The sequence below is a fragment of the Apium graveolens genome, chromosome 4 (genome assembly GCF_009905375.1).
Source record: "Apium graveolens cultivar Ventura chromosome 4, ASM990537v1, whole genome shotgun sequence".
Taxonomy (NCBI): domain Eukaryota; kingdom Viridiplantae; phylum Streptophyta; class Magnoliopsida; order Apiales; family Apiaceae; genus Apium; species Apium graveolens.
Genome location: NC_133650.1, coordinates 158622512 through 158643289, shown reverse-complemented (window position 1 = coordinate 158643289; position 20778 = coordinate 158622512). Strand labels below are relative to the sequence as shown.

The 20778-nt window shown below is 33.5% G+C and overlaps 1 protein-coding gene and 1 long non-coding RNA gene across 3 annotated transcripts; one reads left to right on the top strand and one right to left on the bottom strand.

Annotated features, from left to right (window-relative positions):
- Positions 1-5258: 5258 nt before the first annotated feature.
- On the top strand, positions 5259-19555 carry LOC141720392 (beta-galactosidase 16-like). Of its 2 annotated transcripts, none has more exons than XM_074522781.1 (19): positions 5259-5667; positions 11448-11543; positions 12355-12467; positions 12568-12634; positions 12990-13070; positions 13153-13296; positions 13679-13773; positions 13867-13975; positions 14394-14478; positions 14560-14678; positions 14760-14924; positions 15008-15189; positions 15538-15629; positions 16444-16550; positions 16671-16775; positions 17988-18089; positions 18339-18484; positions 18664-18997; positions 19318-19555. In XM_074522781.1, the coding sequence occupies exons 1-19, from the start codon at positions 5497-5499 to the stop codon at positions 19480-19482; spliced, it is 2478 nt and encodes an 825-aa protein (XP_074378882.1). In that variant the 5' UTR covers positions 5259-5496; the 3' UTR covers positions 19483-19555. The 2 variants fall into 2 exon arrangements, with proteins under 2 accessions (XP_074378882.1, XP_074378881.1); XM_074522780.1 differs by having other exon boundaries at positions 12978-13070.
- LOC141720393 (uncharacterized) lies at positions 13133-14387 on the bottom strand. The gene is made up of 2 exons (XR_012574301.1): positions 13584-14387; positions 13133-13483 (listed from the first exon to the last, which is right to left on the bottom strand). It is a non-coding gene; the product is annotated as an uncharacterized LOC141720393 (long non-coding RNA).
- Positions 19556-20778: the final 1223 nt, after the last annotated feature.

Here is a 20778-nt window from a genome sequence, read left to right as displayed (position 1 = left end):
ACGAACCGACAATGATTCAAAAATAAGAACTACTTTTCTATCATGTTGGAAGGCTATAACCGACACAAGCCCGTTGTATCATTGGCCAATTACTACTTGATATTATTTAATTTTAGAGGGATTATATTACGGTACAATCATAATCATATTATAAAGAAATTCTTCCTTTTAAATTAAATATTTCAAATCAATAATCAATAATCAGATGATTCCCAGATCGGGTGGAGCATTGTCAAGAGGCGTCACTTAATAACCCTTTCTTACAGATAGAAATCTATTGTTGACAGAATCATCATTTCTCTCATATCGAAAATTCATATTCAATTACGTGTTTCATAAACACAAGAATCTCATGATTGTATTCATAATATTATTATTAAGGTTATGAAACAATTTCACTATACTAGGTTGTCTAACAAACGCCTTATATTTATTTAAGTTCACCTAAATCTATCATCGCATGATAAACTAAGCATATATCACATATATCAACATGAATAAACATCAAGGTAGGCATGTTACATCATCTAGCATATTAGTCTAAGCATTATACATCTCTATGTATCACATGAAGCATTTAAAATCAATTAAAACAATCAAAAACAGCTTTAAAACACTTCATGGAAATATAAACAGTTCAAAACTTTTATATAAACTAAAATTGATCACTCCATTAGATCCGTCTCGGAAAAACGAATCCAACGGTATATTGCACGCCCAAAACGGAGTTACGAAACTCCCTGAAAATCAATTTTAAAATCAACAGACGGGCTGTAACGCATTACAGGAACGCGTTACAAGCCCTGTAACGCCTTCCGGTGATGCGTTACAAGGGTGTAACGCATTCCGTGAATGCGCCACAGGTGCGTTACACCCCTATTTTTTTTTTTTTATATTTGCAGTCGCCGACAGCTTACCTCCTCGAACGCCGTGCCTGACCTGACAGCCGTACATTCCAGACAGACAAGACAGCAGCAGACAACAATACAGATCTATATATATACATACTAACAAATAATATATATATATATGTTTATTTAATTACGAATTTAATTGCAACAACTTCAAAAATTCATATTAAAAAATCTATACATCATAAAATTATAAAAAAAATACTCAGACGATCTACAACACTTGTAGAACCCAGATCAACATTCAAAATTATTCTGAGAAACGATTTCTCATCAGAAAAAATTAATCCATGATATAACTTGTAAAAATCATAATTAATTCATACAAGCACATAAAATTTTGAAATTTTTACCACAGATCTATATGCATACAACCTATGCTCTGATACCATTGTTGGATTTTTAAACGCAGCGAGGGCATGGTAAAACACTTTTACACATATAAAATCCAAATAAAAGCATATAAATCGTGAATAAAAATTCGAGGGATCGAATCTAACCTTTTAAAATAATTCGGAGACAACGATCAGAGATCCATAGCAGTTGCTCCTCAAGTGTGAAGCACTCCACCGATATCCACCAAGAAAACGATGTTAAGGAGGAGGAAGGAGGTGGAGAGAATTGGGTTTTCCAAACTTTTTGGGTTTTGTGTGAGTTAGAATAAAATTAGGGTCTATAATAGTGTATTTATACGCAAAATTTTCAGCTGAAATTTTCCCATAAATATTATTATTATTATCCCATTTATTATTCTCATTAATAATTAAAACACCTTTTAATCATTAATCATTTTTCTAAACACTTTAGAAATAATTCTCTCTCTTGATTTAATTTCCAAAAATTAAATCCTTTAATTAATAATATTAAGAACTTTTCTTAATCAATTTATAATCAATTAAATCTCATTTAATCAATTATTAAATTTTCCAATTAATTATTTATTTTATAAATAAATAATTATTAGCCATTATTAATTAATTCCTCCACCATTAAATCATTCTCTTTTTATGGTGTGACCCTGTAGGTTCAATATTAAGTCGGTAGTAGAAATAAATAATAATAAAACTATTTTATCATTATTTATATAAATTCTCTAATTTATTAAATATGAGTAATTAATTAATCACATTTATTCTATATCGTGAGGGATACTTCTCAGCATATCGCGACTATCCGGATAATATGAATTCACTGCTTAGAATACCAAGAACCTATTCAGTGAATAGTTACCGTACAATAAACTTCTTCTACCCTACAATGTCCCGATTAAATACAAGGCATGGATCTCGTGTCAAGCCTATATCACTTGCTTACCATTTACTATGCGTAGTTCTATGCAAATTAGAAACTCCTTTCTAATTTCATTCACTCTGGCCAGAGATTCCTGAACTAGCATAAGTGGATCAGCCTTGAACATTCGCTTCCTTCACTGGAAGGGGTAGATCCTTTATTAATCATACACTATCTTCGTGTACAAATTCCTATACCCAGAAGAGCCCTAATAATTGTCCATGGAGACTAAAAACTAAACCAAAGCATAGTTCAGTGTACACAAGATGACTATGATGACCTCAAGTCTAAGGATACTTGTACAACTATCACTATGTGAACAACTGCTGACACGTGAGTGAACTCCATCAGTTGTTCAGTTGTGCGAGTCATGTTCAGTGAACTTATTCTATAATAAGCACCTACATACTAGCTATAGTGTCACCACACAAATGTCTATGAGAACAGACATCCTTCATAATGAAGCAAGCATAGTATGTACCGATCTTTGCGGATTATTAATTACCAGTTAGTAATCCTATGACCAGGAACTATTTAAGTTTAGAGTTATCATCTTTTTAGGTCTCATTATTATGATCTCATCATAATCCATAAAAAGCTTTACTCTAAACTATGGTATATCTTATTTAAACACTTAAATAGATAAAGCCCGTAATAAAAACATAACAAGTCTTTTATTAATATCAATGAGATCAAAACAGATTACATAAAAGTTATTCCAAAATCCTAATACATGATTGGACTTAGGACATATTCCTTTCAATATGTCTATATAATTACTGTACAGGTTTAATTATGTTGATAGTTGGCAAGTAACCCCCAGATCTAGACCCCGGAATTGGAGGGTGTTACAATAAGCCTTCTAGAGGGGCTTCCTCATAGGCTTTCCCGGTGGGTTTCCTCATAGGCCTTTCAGAGGTTTCCTCACAGGCCTTTCCGAGAGGTTCCTCTAAAACCGTAGAAACACCATAAATGCAGTGTTTTACTAGGATAAAACTCCTGACCAACAAGGAATTGAGAGTTGGACTCCCAAAGGGTTGCTACCACTTGGAAAAGGATATACACACCTGTCATATATCTATACAAGATATATGTGGAATATATTTTGGATTATTATGGTAATTACATGATTAAATAAGGCTTTGAATGGTATATTTGGAGATGCACTCTTGATGGCTAGCTTAAATCTAGCTGGATAAGGATTAAAAATTATTTTGGGCTTATCAAAAATGTGGGCAGCCCATTATGAGAGAGTCCTAGGGCATTAGAATTACATATAAACTTGATTCCTGTAAATATAGGATAGGTAGGCCATTTGCAAAGGTTAGACACAATAACTTTCTCTACCAAAAACTAAGATTATAAAAATCAAAAATCGGTTCAACTTGATTTTGTTGTAAAAAAATGAGTACTCGGAACTTGAAGAGTACTCGGAACGATTACTCGGATGACGAATCAGATGTCATTTTCTTAATTTATTTAATAACAATAGTTTAATAACATGTTAGCAATAATAGTAATACTGTTGTTTTCAATTTTTCAATAGGGGGAATTCAAGTACAAATTGTTTGTTTGATAATTTTTGACACAATAATTAAAAATAAATTTTAATAATTAATCACGTCATATAAAATTTTGCATTTATTTTTTCGCCAAGGTAGTTTTAGAAAGAATTGATAAAAATTTAGAAAGTCAAACCCGAATTTGACTCCGAGTTTCCAAGTACTCAGAGTTAAACTCAGATTTTGACCAATTTTTGACAAAATTGTTCATTCACCCAGTTACTCGGAACTCAGACCGGACGAGGGGTTAAAAATGAGTACTCGGACCGAGTACTCCGGTCAAGTTATTGATTTTTGAAAAACTGCCAAAAATAAATGGTAGAGCTCTCGTAAGACTATATTGAGCAACCTCCACGACTGAGTAGGAAGTACTTCGCCACCACCGCTCGAAACCCTTGCAAATTTAGTTCAAACGTAGCAATAAACACTACCCGGTTGCGGCAACTCAGGCCTTCTCAACATTTACTTCTTGGCATTTACGTCTGGGCCGATTTTCCCTTGAGCTTGCTAAACAGGCCTAACTCCACATTAGTGTGATATTGTCCGCTTTGGGCCCGAGCCCGCACGAGTTTGTTTTTGGGTAACTCCCGAAAAGTCTCATACTAATTTGAGTTATCTGGCTGCTTATATTCTAGCAATCAGCCCCTCTCACAAACGATGTAGGCCATTCCTAACAATTTTCCCCTTCACACATCAAGCTCGACACCTGCCAAATCTGCCACCTGATTGTGTGATCTGGCTCCCCCTTGATCCATACTGGAATCCTTCTGGCTTTTTGACTCCCCCTAGGCCTATACTGGAAGGCCCACCTGCCTTTTCATTCAACCCATACTGGGTAGCCCATCTGTCTCCTCCCAAGTCCATTCTGGGAGCCCGTCTGAGATTGTTTTAGATCGTTATAACCCGAATCTTTAATACCACTTGTTGAGTTTGCTAATCAGGTCTAACTCCACATTAATATTATTAATGATATTATCCGTTTTGGGCCTGAGCCCGCACGAGTTTGTTTTTGGGTAACTCCCAAAAGGCCTCATACTAATTGGAGTTATCAGGTTACTTATATTATAGCAATCTGCCCCTCACACAAACAATGTGGCCTATATCTCCCCGATTCATCTGTTATTTACGCAACAACCTTCACAGGTGTGTTATACCAAATTTCTCTCACAACGGTATTACAGACAAGGAAGATAAAAATAAAAAATGAAAAATCCAATTTCAATGGCGTTGAAGTAAAGTTAGATTTGTTGATCATAATCTAACTGTAATAAGAAGAATTTTAAAATATTCACGCTCAAGAGTTACATGTAGATTTGCATGTTCAGCTGCTCTATCGTTAATACATACACACATATATATAATATAACATTCTCATCTCATTTTGTGTGAGCATGTTTTGGACATGAACATTGCTTGAACGCAACCTTTTATGCTTATATTTTACTGTATGTATATATACGAGGCCATTTATAGCAAATGATGACACAAAAGACCAACTGTTTGTATACAAGATGGAGCAAGATTATTTTCCTGTTACGTTATTATCAAGATAACAATACAATATATATGTACATATACGTTTAGAGTGTCTATAAATTCAAGTTAATTCACATTCTTATAGTATCTTTTGGTTTTAGTGTGGAAACAAACCTACCTCTATGTTTGTTTCTCTGTGAGACTTGAGAGAAACACAAACAAAGAAAGGAGAGTCAAGGGAGTTGAAAATATATAGAATGGGATGGTCAGTGTATTGGGTGGGCTTGGTGATAATGGCGGTGGCGACAATGGTGGCAGCTAATGGCGGATCAGGCAGTGTTACATACGACGGCAGATCATTGATAATCAACGGGAAGAGAAGTATTCTGTTTTCCGGGTCTATTCACTACCCTCGAAGTACTCCTGATGTAAGTGTATTAGTAAATGATAATGTGATATTAAATGCAATAGTAGCATATTGATAACTAATTTCTACTGACTTGAAATCGTCCATAATTTCAATCTATTAATCTATGCACGTACTATCTGTCTTTAATTTGCCGTCTTCATTATGTGATTTTATTCATATCTCCGTTTAGAATTAGAAGTTGGCATGCATGCGTAAAGTCATTGCAGTTTGCTTATCCCGGAAATAAGACGTACTAAATAATGCAGAAACAAATGTTAGCTTAGCTTATTATATAAAATTGGGTGAGACATGTAATTCTCGTTTGTAGGGGTAGGTAGAATGTTATTTTTAGGGTGTGTTTGCTATATATTCATGTATAAATATCTAATAACATATAAATACACATCCATACTGTAACTGTACATGTACACCCATTAATTAAGCCTATAAAGATTATGTACTAGCTAATTCACGTAGCTTGAAGATGATAAAATCGTCCTTGACCCCATAACTCTTCGTAATTTACAATGACCTTTCAGGATTGTAAACACCGCACCCCGTGCTGTCCCCTATATGTTGTTGTTTTTTTCAGTTAGTGCTGACTGCTGTATACGTAACGAAGAGCTTTTATTTCAACAATAATTTGTTAGAACCCGAGTGAACATACACTACAACGGTTATTATGACCCAGTATATATAAGAAAGTACTAGACAAATATAATGAATCAAAAAGATCAATGTTGAAAGAAAAGATTAACAACATTTATGAATATCCGTATGTCCAGATTAATACATTCATTTAAAATTATGTCCTAAGTGATCATGAGATTATATTAGTTAATTACTAATCTATACTTACTATCCTATAGTTATAATTTGATATGCCTTTTTTTGGTTGGTTTGGTTATCCTCATTCATGACTGTCATTTATAGCTGTCAGATCTTTTAAATTAAGTGATCAGGACCGTTAGATTCAAATACTAAAAGAGTATACACTACAAGCTCCCAGATTCGAATCCCGCCAACAACAAATATTTATATTATTATTTATACACTACTAAATCTCTCAGGTTCAAATCTTACCAACATCAAATATTTATATTATTATTTATACACTACCCAAGATTCAGGTTCGAATTCTGCCAACAACAAATATTTATATTATTATTTATAAATATACTAATAATGTAATGATCGAAAAGGAAATTTATTATAAATTTAAATAATATAAACATATAACGAAGACCCGTGCATCGCACGGGTTGTAAAGCTAGTTTACTATAATAAGAGGGACTATTCATATATAATTTTCCCTCCGGAAAATGAAATATCAAAATATTGATATTCTGGTGTAAAAGTTTTATCTTATGGTCTTCATTTCGGAATGTTATCAGAGTTATGGCCTATGTGACATTATTATCGTATCTTTTTTGTCCTTAACTAATATCAATTCCTTGTCTTTTAAGTATTTAGTTATTAATTTTTACGATATTTAAGTTGAAATTTTAGTTTTCTAATCATTATATCTCATTTCTCTATTATACAAATACAAATTATATATACAAAACTTCTAAATAGGTGTGTAATTCGAGTCGAGTCGAGTTTGTATTTATTAAATTCGAGTTCGAACTTTTTTTTCAAGTCGAGTTAAAAAAAAATCGAGTCTGAAAATTGTGGCCGGACTCGACCCATATATTAAACGAGTCGAGTTCGAACTTTTCGCGAGTTTTCGAGTTATTCGCAAGTTTTTTTTTATCGAATTTTCGACTTTTTGATTTTTTGAGCTTATCCCAGTTTAACGAGTTCGAGTTTATCGAGTTTTTTAACGAGTTGTCGAGTTTACCGAGTTTTTGAGTCGAGCTTACCGAATTTTCTAGTTTTCGAGCTTATTAGGGTTATTTTTGCGATTTTTCGAGTTTTGACTTCGATTTACGAAAATATTTGATTCTACGATATTAATTTCAAATTCAACCTAAAAATATCATTTTTTTGAAAATGAAACAAAGAAATTTTAGAATAACATACTTAATGTTGTCAATACTCTAACTTTTTCCGATCAATTAAACAATATTTTAATATTTATAAATATTTACGGGTGAATTTTATCTTCATTACGTACTATACATCTTAAATAATACATGATAAAAATAACAATGAAAAAATGCTCATTTTTTATCGGGAACATATTTGATTTTTGCTTCTTCAAAATGGGCACAATAGACAAAAAGTATAAAAACTAAAAACCAAATTTAACCAATGATTGATGTTGGAAGGATTCTTCTTTGGATGATACGTATTATAACTGGTATTCTTGTGATCGGTTTAATAGGTATTTTCTTGGTCGAAAGATTAACTGAAATAATAATTGAGATATCATACACATACATTTCACTAATGATAATAACAGTATGTTAGTTGAATATTAGAATTTAAGTATGTAGAATGCTGTATTTCGTATTATTAATCACTCTATATAAATATAATTATGTAAGTATCATATCCTACACATAATTAGCGGGTTCCATAATTTGTAAGTTACATGGCTATTTGGTCACTGGTGAGTCATTAAATTCAAAAAATTTGTAGTCGCCTCACTAAACTAACTAAAACTTTCACTCGGGTATACTAGGTTAGAAACGTTAAATTACTTAACGGAAATGTGACGTGTCATGCTTATCTGTTCAGTTTGACCACAACCATATTGTATGTGACCCATGATCCGGGACCCACCCAACTTCACATCACACCCAAAATCTCAAATCAAACTCATTATCGCTGATGCAAAACTTAAACTAATATATATCTCAGAGGAATTGAGAGAAGGAATAAGGAGAGTTTTAGGGTGATATCGTGTGTGGTTATGTGAGTGTACGAATTGTAGTTGTCTGTGCATTTTGGTGTTCGTAGAAGGCCGGAAAAATAAAGGCACCAACGATGGTAGTGGCGGCGATGTCGACAGTGACGGGATGGGGAGGGGGAGACGAGAGAGAGTGTGTGTGAGAGAGAGACGGTGCTCCCCGAAAAATGAACTCCAGTGGATATTTGAAAAAATAACCTTGGTAAAGTATTAGATCGGTGGGATTTGAGTATAACTCAGGAAGAAGAATGATTAAAAGCTTCGCCGGAATTCGGTCGGCCGATCACTACGCGGTGGCTGCCGCCGGTGGCTGGCATAGCTGCCGGTGAGATGTGGGGTGTGGGTGATGAAAAAGAGGAATGAAAGTTCTGGGCCAGGTCAGCTCAAGAGAGACAAGTTAGCTGTGGGCTAAAACTTATTTGGCTGGTGAGTTGTATAAAGTTGGGGATATTTAACGGAAAACGTTAAAGTCCACTGAATTTAGTGGCACTGAAAATCTCAATTAAATTTAATGGTCAAATTAAAAGTTTATTTATGATAAGTTATCAAAACTTTTTTTAGTTTAATGACCTATTTGCAAGTTTCGCTCTGATTCAATGACTAAATAGCCATTTAACCCCATAATTAGCCTAAAGAAGTAAATGTAATTTGATTGTAAAAAACAAAACAACCATTTGAGAACTTGTATTATTCTGTGAAAAAACTAAAATTCAACAATTGGAGTTAATATGATTTATTTTGATAACAACAAATAATTTATTATTTTCTTAATTTATTTTAAATGTAGATAGCATATAATGTGTACTATAACTCATTAATGTTGATTTTTTCCATAAAATATTTAACTAAGGGAGTTAATATGATTTATAATTCTAATATAATAATACTCGTAAATATACGAAAATCAAGCAAATTAGTTTGTAAAATTAATATTAATAAATAATTGGATGAAAAATATATTACCAAACACATGAATATTTTTGAAAATAAAAAAATATATATCGAGTTCGAGTTCGAATTTTTTGAGTCGAGCTCGAGTCAAGTTCAAAAAAACTCGACTCGACTCGACTCGAGCTTTAATGAAGTCCGAAAATATGTTCGAGCTCGAGTTCGAAAACGAGTTCGAGTCGAGTCGAGCTCATTTTCGAGTTCGAGTCGAATTCAAACCGATCCGGTTCAAATTATACCCCTAATTTTAGCCTTTTTTCTCTTTAAGGTCAGCATTAAATTAGATGCATGTACTATAGTCTTATATAGTTTTACTAAAATAAATTCAAAACTTTTTTGAGGATGTGTTCCCCTAAATTTCATATACATGCCTCGGATAGAAAAAATATCCCAATAACTGCTTTTAGTTTTTATTTCCTTCCTGGCGCCCGGTTACCTGCGATTACCGTTTGGGAGGGGCCATTTTCATAACATATAATTTTAATATCGTAGAATTGAAGTTCCGACGATTCAAATTTCAAACTTTTTTCATTCATTTTACGGTATAATACCTCCAATATGATATAATTACATTTTTACCGTTCCTCACATACTGTTGCGCAGTATAGGCCTTTTTTTGGGTTTAGTAATGGTGCATGTCACGGCAGCACGTGTATGTATGACGTCAATTAGCGAGATATACCTTTTCATATTTTGGCATGTTTTTTTTTGATAATTTAATTTAATATCAGAAATATTCAGAAATACAAAAATAATTCTAAAATATTTACATACATTTGAATATCTAAAATGTTATAAATATAAATAAATATTATGATAAATATCAACTAACTTTAATTTTATATTCAAGTTCATTGTATATTAATATAACAATTATGTTTTAAATTTCATTATATTTAAGTAATTGATGTGGCTGAAGTTGTTTACAGGATTATACCTGAGATTATAAAATTATCTCATATAATAATAGGGATATTTTTGTAAATATAGAGGATTGTCTTAAAATTACAAAATTATTCATTTAAAATGGTACTCAGAATCCATATAAATTCAGGTTAGATCTGGGAGGACAAACAAAGATTCAGTTTTCTTTATATTTAATTAACAAATATTATTTTATTTGGGCATGTGATGTGGCAAAAGACAATACCTATACATGGCTTCGGGAAGTCAGGTACTGTAGTTTAGTAAAGTGCATAAAACCCTCCTCGATCCTTGTTTCCTAAACACTCTCCCCGCACAATCCAACACACCTGAATACAAACTATTCCTCATCTGTAACCTCGTTTAACAATATTCATTTGCCGCATCACAAGCCACAGTAGCAAAAACACCACCACCCATTGCATGTACTAAAGAATCATTATACCTAGAGCCTAAAAACCTATCTATACATTTCTCGTGAACGGAGAAATCCACTAACACCATAAAATTTGTGAATTAAATTTAAAGCATGGTGAATTGAAATTGATTTAATTTGCATCTGAGTCTTGATTGTGTCAATTGGGAACATAGACATGTGTTCAACCAGATCATAAACTGGGAGAAGTGAAGTCCGTGGAACAAGCCTAATTATAATGGGATTTTTTATGGGCGCATTAGTCACTAACTCCCATATAAATAAGTTTTTTTTATTGGTAATTAAATAATAAATATTAATGACACACCAATAAAAAGAGTTCATTTTTATTGAAGTTAGTGACTAATGTGTGCCAAATTCTCTTTGGACACACATTAGAAAGACCGAATTATAATTTACTATCAAAGTCATGTCAGGTGCTTGATTTGGAACAAAAAGAAGGTCCGTAATAAAACCGCAGTAAGTATGTAAAGGAGGGTAAAAATGTAATTACAACCTGTCGAATTTTCAATCCAAGGAGAATAAAATCATTTGTTATGAAAATGGTTCCTGGCCAACGGTTCCCTTTCTCTGAACCATAACATCCATAGCAACACAATTTCATATGATAATAAGTTGTATTGTCTACTTGCAGATGTGGCCATCTTTAATATCAAAAGCAAAAGGAGGAGGATTACAAGTTATACAAACCTATGTTTTCTGGAACCTCCATGAACCTCAACCTGGACAGGTGATCCATCTTTACAAAACTACTCCTACTTTTTCTATCTATTACATACCTGCGACCGCAAGGATGCATCACTGATATCAACTTCAACAATGGGTGTCAAAAGCGGTGTCAATGGCATGTCATATGCAGTGGCTTGTCATCTTTTTTAGCACTCTATTGAAATTGTTGGAATTTAATAGCAGTGCTGCTCAGAAACATTAGCATCGGGCGCCAAAAATTTGGCATCTCATAAAATAGCGTGTCAAATTCATTTGTGACCTAATAATAAATGAGATATTTTTTCTCAAATATATTTACATTATATTTTTTTCTATAAATTAGTGAAATTGACATTTTTGAGTGCCGGCAATTGGACCAGAGGGTGTTAAACTTATATTTATAAAACAATATTTTTGGTTATGTTTACATGTCAAAGTTGGCAATATTTTTAATTATATATTAAATTTTTTGCCAATTAGAGGCGTAAATGAGTCAAATTTTTCGTGAATTACTCGAACTCGGCTAGTAAAATATATGATGCACAAGTATATGTTTTTTTTGTGAGACAAAGAAGCATAACATAAAAAAAAGAAGAAAAATAAATCAATTTATTGAATTCGAGTTAGGTTGAAATAGGTCTCTATTATCTGCCTGCATCTCGTACACCTTACAATGTAAAAGAATTTGAAAGTTATAAGAATCCAGGTCAGTATTCTGTTGTTTACATGCAGCAATTAAAGAAGTTATGTTTGCAATTTTGGATGTTGGCCCTGATTTAATAAGAGAGTGTGTGTTAGTGAATGCATTTATCCTCATTTCGGTGAATTTGCAGTATGATTTCAGCGGAAGGAATGATATAATAGGTTTTATAAAAGAAATTCAAGCACAGGGATTATATGTAAGCCTGCGAATTGGGCCTTTTATTGAGGGTGAATGGACATACGGGTAAAAGCTATTGTTCTGAAATTTATTTTTTCTAAATTAACAAACCTTATAATCTTAGAGTTCCACTTTAAAATATATGAACCGGATATTTTTTTTGCAGAGGTCTACCAATTTGGTTACGTGATGTCCCCGGAATAATTTACAGAACCGACAATGAACCCTTTAAGGTAAAAACTTCGTTTTTATATGTAGCCTGCAAAGAATATCTACACTGACGTGGAATTAGTTTTTAACTATGTTACTCGGACACTTCAATTTAACTTCGAGTACTCGTGTCGGGGACTCGGACTTAGATACTTATTTAAGGCAAAAACATGTATATTTTTCAAAAAGTTGCCGAGTCCGATCGGACACATGTCCATGTTGGACACTTCTAGCCGAGTCCGAGTAACATAGGTTTTTAAGAAAACTATCACTCTAGAAACTGGATGCAGAGTAAATCAGGAATAGAAATGTTGTAAATCCAGATTACTTCCATCTGCTTCTTGTATCTTATTATATTCACTGCAGCATCTGATGCAGAACTTCACAACAAAAATAGTGAACATGATGAAGTCAGAGGGATTATATGTGTCGCAAGGAGGACCAATCATACTATCACAGGTACAAACTGCATGTTAAGACTTGAATCTCTTATATATTTTTAATTTTTTTTGTATAACTAATGAAGCAAAATCATGTATAGATTGAAAATGAGTACAAAAATGTAGAAGCTGCTTTTCACGAGAAAGGACAAACTTATGTTCAATGGGCAGCACGAATGGCTGTGGGACTCCAGACTGGTGTGCCATGGATGATGTGTAAGCAAGACGATGCTCCCGATCCAGTGGTTAGTTTCAAGTCATATATTACGCATTAGGCACATTCGAATTAATATGCTAGTTCTTGTAAATCTGAATATTAATTGTGTTAGAAGCATATGATAAACAAAATTTCATATGCTTTCATAACACTTGAATTCAATGTTCATGTTCCCCAAAATAAGTTCAGCTCATGATGTTTTTGACCTGCAAAATCTACAAATTCGGATTAGACTTGAATTCAGTTGTGTAGTAACAAGATAAGAAATTACTGCAAGAAATTCAACAAAGTGAAATAAAAATATTATTTGCATACAGTTGAGATATGCCACCATAGCTTTGAGACGCCTCTGCTCCAGAGCCAGCTAATTGATGCAGATATTTAAGATTTTTTCTTTTTCTGACCTGCAGATAAATGCATGCAACGGCATGAAATGCGGAGAAACATTTGCAGGACCTAACTCGCCGAATAAGCCTTCACTCTGGACGGAGAACTGGACATCTTTGTAAGCTCTAATTTAATATATGTATATTAACTTAAACTATAAATTGTGAGAAAAGATAATTACAGATAAAACTTTCTTCCAACTCTTTTGAAGCTTACAAACATATGGTGAAGAGGCCCCTTTAAGATCAGCCGAGGACATTGCATTTCACGCTGCACTATTCATACTTACAAAGAATGGGAGCTTCATAAATTATTATATGGTAAGCGTCATGCAAACTATCTCAAATACCAAATGGAAATTAACATGTTTCAGTGCTTGCTAAAATGTTATACAGAGTATAACTTCTTATCACAAATTCTCTAAGTGCAAATAATCGAGATCAATCTGCTCATGTCCATAATTTAGTCATATATCTCATTCTTACGAAAAAAATCCTATGAGGCGTCTTGAATTCCCATTTTTATAGTTCAAGTGAACTAATCTTCAATTTCCATTTTAATAGTCTGATGGGTAAAGTTATGTTTTTTTCTGCTAATTGGGTAAAGTTATGTTAATAAGGCTTATTATATGAGTTTCTAAGCGATTGTACTACATAATGATGAAAGTGACATGCTAATGAAATCCATGCACTCTAACTTAATCTCCTTGAGCATGATACATGTATACTTTCACTGCAGTATCATGGAGGAACTAATTTCGGAAGAACAGGAGCAGCCTATATCATAACAAGTTATTACGATCAAGCTCCTCTCGATGAGTATGGTACGCTTTGCAAAAATTTGAATAGCATAACAGTGGTATATTCAGAACAGAAAGACTAATTAAATCAATTTCTATATTAAGGTTTGATCAGGCAACCTAAATGGGGCCATCTAAAGGAACTACATGCAGCAGTAAACTCGTGTTCAGATACAATACTTTCAGGAACACAAACCAACTTATCTCTGGGTCAAAGCCAAGAAGTAAGACAGTTATACTTATGAGTCACAGACAGATACACACTTTCTATTTCTTATTTGTTAAACTTTGATTGATCGAACTAGGCTTACGTATACCAAGGAAGATCAGGCGAGTGTGCAGCCTTTCTTGTGAATACTGATAAAAGGAAGACAATTGCGGTGGAATTTCAAAATTCTTCATATCAACTGCCACCAAAATCAATAAGCATTTTACCTGATTGCAAGACAGTAGCATTCAGCACAGCACAGGCATGTTTGCTTTCAGAATAATACAAAAGCAGCTTTTATAAGAATGTAGTTTAATTGTAATTATGTATTCACTTGTCGAACAGGTAAACACACAATTCAATACACGTTCAATGATACCAAGCTTGAGGTTTGTCTCAGCTGAAAGTTGGGAAACGTTTAATGAACCTATTCCCCAATACGATGAGACTTTAATTAAAGCTGACATATTGCTGGAGCAAACCAATGCTACAAAAGATGTATCTGATTATCTTTGGTACACTTTCAGGTAACTAATAGTTGGGTTTACGCCTTTAATAGTTTGATGAATAAAGTAATCTTAAATAAACTTTTGACCTAGTTTCTGGTCCTTTTAGTCACTATGTGTCACTTGACGGAGTAATCTTATAGTCTTATAATTTATATCGGTTTCAAATAGTAACATCAGAGGAAACCGTTACTCCCCTACAGAAAACAGAGGCATAGAATCTAGCGTCTAGACTATTGAACAACAGACTATCCACATTTGACATTACTAACAACAGACTGTCCACGTTACTAACATCAGACTGTCCATGTTACTAACAACATTCTTGTAACAAATTTTTTTTAACTGCTAATATCCTTTTAATGACAGGTTCCAGAGAAACTCCTCCAATTTTGAATCTACACTCAATGTGAGCTCTCTAGGACATGCTTTACATGCATACGTGAATGGAGTATTTGTAGGTAAGTATTACTTCCAGACCTACCTGATACTTGATAGCGGTAATACTCAAACATCTGATTATATTTTCATATCCAAAGTATTTCACCTCTTGCGAAGAAATCTCATAAGATCTGCTTCTGTTAAGATTCATTAGTTCATGTTTAGCATGACAACTCAATAAAGGGAATATAGTTCATTCTTCGCACACACTTCACTTTCTTTACACACAGCTCTCACCTCTCGGATCCTAAATTACATTTAAATTAAAAGCACTATATTATTCTTTGCTTGTCGGACACATTTCTTGCTTCTTTATTCTAATTCCTATAAAACTAGATTCCAAATGCTCCATATTCTTTTAAACATACATACTAAGCTTACTACACCTCATAAATTATCCTGGTGTTGGTTAAATATTACATACTTTTTCGTCCTATTAAAGTAAGCAAAACATTATTTGAATACCTAGTTGCAAATCACTAGACTATTTGTGGTTACCATTTTATCTTTAAGTGTAAAGAAATATTCACGCAAATGGTTATTGCCCTTTTAAGTTTTAACATCTCATAGAAGTTGAACTTTCTAAAGATTGTAAAAAATATATTAAGACATGTAATTCAGATTATGGTTGTTTGTTTATGAAGAGATATAACTTATTTTGAGTAATTGAGTGGAAAAGAGTCAAATGAAGATATACTGCCCAAACTGAACCAATTAGGGTTATATCCTGCTAAGTACTACAGGTTACTCTTACCATGATTTGGCAAGTCAAACTTTGCTTTTCTTAAATCTAAATAGGATCAGCTTCTGACATCTACTCTTTTTTATCTTTAGGTTCTGCACATGGCTCTCGCACAAATACTTCAAGTCTGCAGAGCCAAATTCAAATAAATAATGGCGTAACCAAGATATCATTGCTTAGTGTGATGGTTGGATTGAAGGTAAGTCGGTCTTATTTCTTATACCCCTGAATAAATTATTAATTAAATTAAAAACAAATCAGCAAGAAAATAAATTATATTATTTAGTAAAACAATGTTCGTTCAATCTGTGGCATAAAGGATTCAGGGCCCTTCTTAGAGCACGTGAACGCTGGAATCCGAAGTGTGAGTATACAAGAGAAGCAACAAACTCTGAATTACACGAACTATCCTTGGGGCTATCAGGTTAGTAGGTTTTTAAGAAATTACAAGTGCACTCTTTGTACATTCTCATAGATGCGACAGTCGTAATCTCTTGTAGGCTTAGTTACCCAAACTCTTCATTTTGCTTTGAGTACCCGTATCGGACACTCGACACTCGGACATGGGTATAGACACTTGGACACTTATTTTAGGCCAAAAACATGTAAATTTTTCAGAATATTGCCGAGTCCGACACTTGGATACGAACCCGTGTCCGACACCCATACCCGAGTCCGGGTAACATAGCTTGTAGGGGTTTGAGAATTAACAAGTATGTTTAGTACTACATCTTTGGTACTGATAATCCTTGTGTGAGCAAGGTTGATGAAAACGGAACTCATACAGAGCCAATCAAGCATGGTGTAAATTGAGCTAAACTCCTTAACTTTCTTTAGGATTTTCAGTTATGACTTATTTGGAAATATTATATGGAATGTTACCAAATAAATTTGGTCAAGAGTTCAAGTTGATTAGACTTCTTACGAAATAGAGTCACGAGAAATTATTTTGGTTGATTTCAACAAATTTAACACAACCTTCAAGAGTCCATGAACATGTTAACAACTTGAACTATAGCTACTATAGTTACCAGATGCTGCAACGTCAATTAGTTTGGTGTATATTGAGTTGAATAGCTCAGTAATTTGTTTTAGGATTTTCAGTTATGACTCTAATTGGGAAATATGATTTGGTAAGTTACCAAATTCGAATGCTCAAGAGTTCAAGTAGATAAGACATGTTAGCAAATAGTATTACTGGAATTATTTTCTCTTCAGTCGCAACAACATTCAAGGGCTATGAACTTGCTAACTACTTGAACTATAGTTACGAAAAGAAAAAATATCTTTCCCTGCATAAAAGGAATCCAAAGCTTTTAAACTCTTTTTTTTAAAAGAAAAGCTTTTAAACTCTTAGTACTAGGTGATGCAACACTCTAGTACCTATGATTTTATTTTCAACCCTATGAACTGCACACGGCACGAAATCATCTTTAAACCTATATTTTACTGCAATCAAAAACTTTGACCCTGATTAATTACATCTATGTCTTAAGAGAATTTCCTGGTAACTTCTACATATTTGTGTATTTCTCCCCTTAATTCAAGAAAAAGTGCTATCTTAGTGAAAGCCTTCCTTTACAGAAGGAGAAAATGACTAGACCTCTGTACTAAAGTAATGAATGACATGTTAAAGGTCGGATTGCTGGGAGAGAAACTGCAAGTGTACACAAGCCAAGGATCAATTAAGGTGCAGTGGAACAAGTATAGTTCTTCAAAGCTGCTCACATGGTACAAGGTAAGAAAATGAGTTATTTTTCGCTCTTCGTGATCATTAAGAAAATAGCATCTCATCAGAAGTTAATATATAACTATGATTTACCAAGAAAAGTTTATAAGCAGTAACAACACAATTAACATCTTATCTTTTGGTTTATATTATCAATGTGCTGGTACAAGATTTTAAACGATCAAAGAAAGAATGCCTCTAACAAGGCCTCGGCCTCATCTAATACACCTTATATTTTCCTTGGTCCTAAATTGACAGACAACATTTGATGCACCTGGAGGGAGTGAACCAGTCGCATTAAACCTTGCTTCCATGGGAAAAGGAGAAGCTTGGATCAATGGCCAAAGTATTGGTCGATATTGGGTGTCATTTCATACCCCTGCAGGAAGGCCATCTCAGTCATCGTATGTGATTTCCATAAAGAGTTACATACGTAGACCTTCTTCTTAAAACTCAGTTTTTCCCTAGCTCTTTATTTATGGTTTACAAGTTTACATGCCAGTTGAAGATAGATATTTAACATTGCATAAAGTGTGAGAAGCCAAATTTAAATTCTTGTAACTTTTTCTTATTTATTTACAAGGTACCACGTGCCTAGGTCCTTCCTAAAACCAACAGGAAACTTATTAGTGTTACTAGATGAAGAACATGGAAACCCTCTTGGTATTTCAATAGACACCGTCTCAGTCACAAAAGTGTGCAGTCACATCTCGGATTCAAGCCACCCAATAGCTTCACTAAAGGCGAAGAAGAAAGTTGCAGAGAAGCATGAAGAGGCCAAAGCTCATCTTCGTTGTCCCTCAAAAAAAATAATTTCCAGAATTTTATTTGCAAGCTTTGGTACCCCTTTGGGCAATTGTGAAAAACATTCAGTTGGAAGGTGCCATTTATCTAATTCTAAAGCAATTGTGGAAAGGGTGAGCTCTATTCATATTTTTTTCATAAATTAGTAGTCATAGTCTGAGTTTATATAGCTCAAGTTCTTGAAATTTTTCAAAGGAAATTCCTAGTCCAAGAAAAGGAAGTCAGAGATTCCCTTTCTAACAAGTAACATATTTCTGAGGTCCTAGCATACCTCTTTAGCATTATAAGCGATATTCTAGTTAGCTTAGAGATACATTCAACGATAAAACACCAACATATACTAGCAAAATCACACACATTCGCACGTAGAGCTTTAATCTTCGTACTGATGCATAATGCATTGAACAACTACTTACTTGATTTACACGTCCAGGCTTGTGTAGGGAAAAGAGAGTGCACTGTTGCCTTATCGTACAAAATGTTTCAGGGTGACCCATGCCCAGGCACTCCAAAACATCTTCTAGTTGAAGCTCAATGCCTTTCTCCCGAGGAGCTCTCTTTAAACTTCAGAGAAAGGGAACAAAGTAACCTTCTTTGATAGCCATAGTGATTTTTGTACGAGGGAAAAAAGATGATTTATATTAATATAACAATACATTTTGTATACTTTAGTTTAGTGTCTATTTCGGTAATTTTTTGCAGGTTAAATATTGATTCTATTTGATTTTAATTGATGATTTAACTAAGCTAACAATGATGCATAAACGTAAGAAAGTAAAATGAACACAAGAATTTGGTTACTAAAAAGGGATTGTGTACCCAACCTCTTTTGCTTACAAGAGTCTAATACATTGGAAATAAAAATAAATATTTTGGCTAAGTGTCATGTATGTTCTATGATCTTGCCCGTACATATTATACCTGCCTTGTATTCATCCGTTACTGTTTTGAATTTGCTCCCCATTGTTCTCCCACTTTCTCCTATTTTTTCCCATCACTGTCACATCCACCAGAATATGTCTTTCAGCCCCACCAATAGTCCTGCTTCTTACTCCTCTGTTTCATTTTAAGTTTTGACCGCACAGTTAAAATAATAATTTTTAAAATTTTCTTTTTTTTAATAAAAATATATAACATAAATTTTTATTTATAAATTTTTTTTTTTAAAAATAATATTTTTTACTATGCGAAGCATCAAATATGTGCAAAAAAGTTAAGAAACAGTTAAAATGAAACAGAGGATGAGTATGATAGAGGAGGAGTATGATTGTTATTGACCTGTTCTCCATTCTTGACGCAATCAATTCACTCCACATTTCATCATGTCATGTGAATGTAGTTTATGTTTTTATTATCCTCGTCATATGCATAAATGATAAAAATTTTGGTTATAACATTAGGCCCATAATTTAATTGAATTTGTAAAAAAACAAATTAATTAAATCATATTAATCCAATCAGAATTTGCCTCAATCATGTTTATGCGTAGTAATCCGTGCCACCAAACGGTTAAGTTTTTTATTTGATAATGCATCCTCAATCCTCATCCAACTTAGTCGTTCAGTCCAACACAACTACAAGTCTTCCTGCTACTTTTTCTCCTTTTTTTTCTTTATCTCTTATCTCGTAATTTTGCTTGTATTCTTTCAAACACTTAAATCCTCTGTAAGCACCATGGCCAAAAAACAACATGCATATAAACTCACTTCTTCTCACAAAATCGAAAATCCAAAGACCGAAGTCTAAAGGTTGCCACCAATCTGCTTGAAGATGATAAGATATGTAAGAGGAAAATAAAGATATTGGAAGAAGCTAAGATGTTAATGGGTAATGATGTCGTCGCCGTTGTCCCCAAATCTGATAAAAGGGTCGGCTGGATGGGTATGCCTCTATT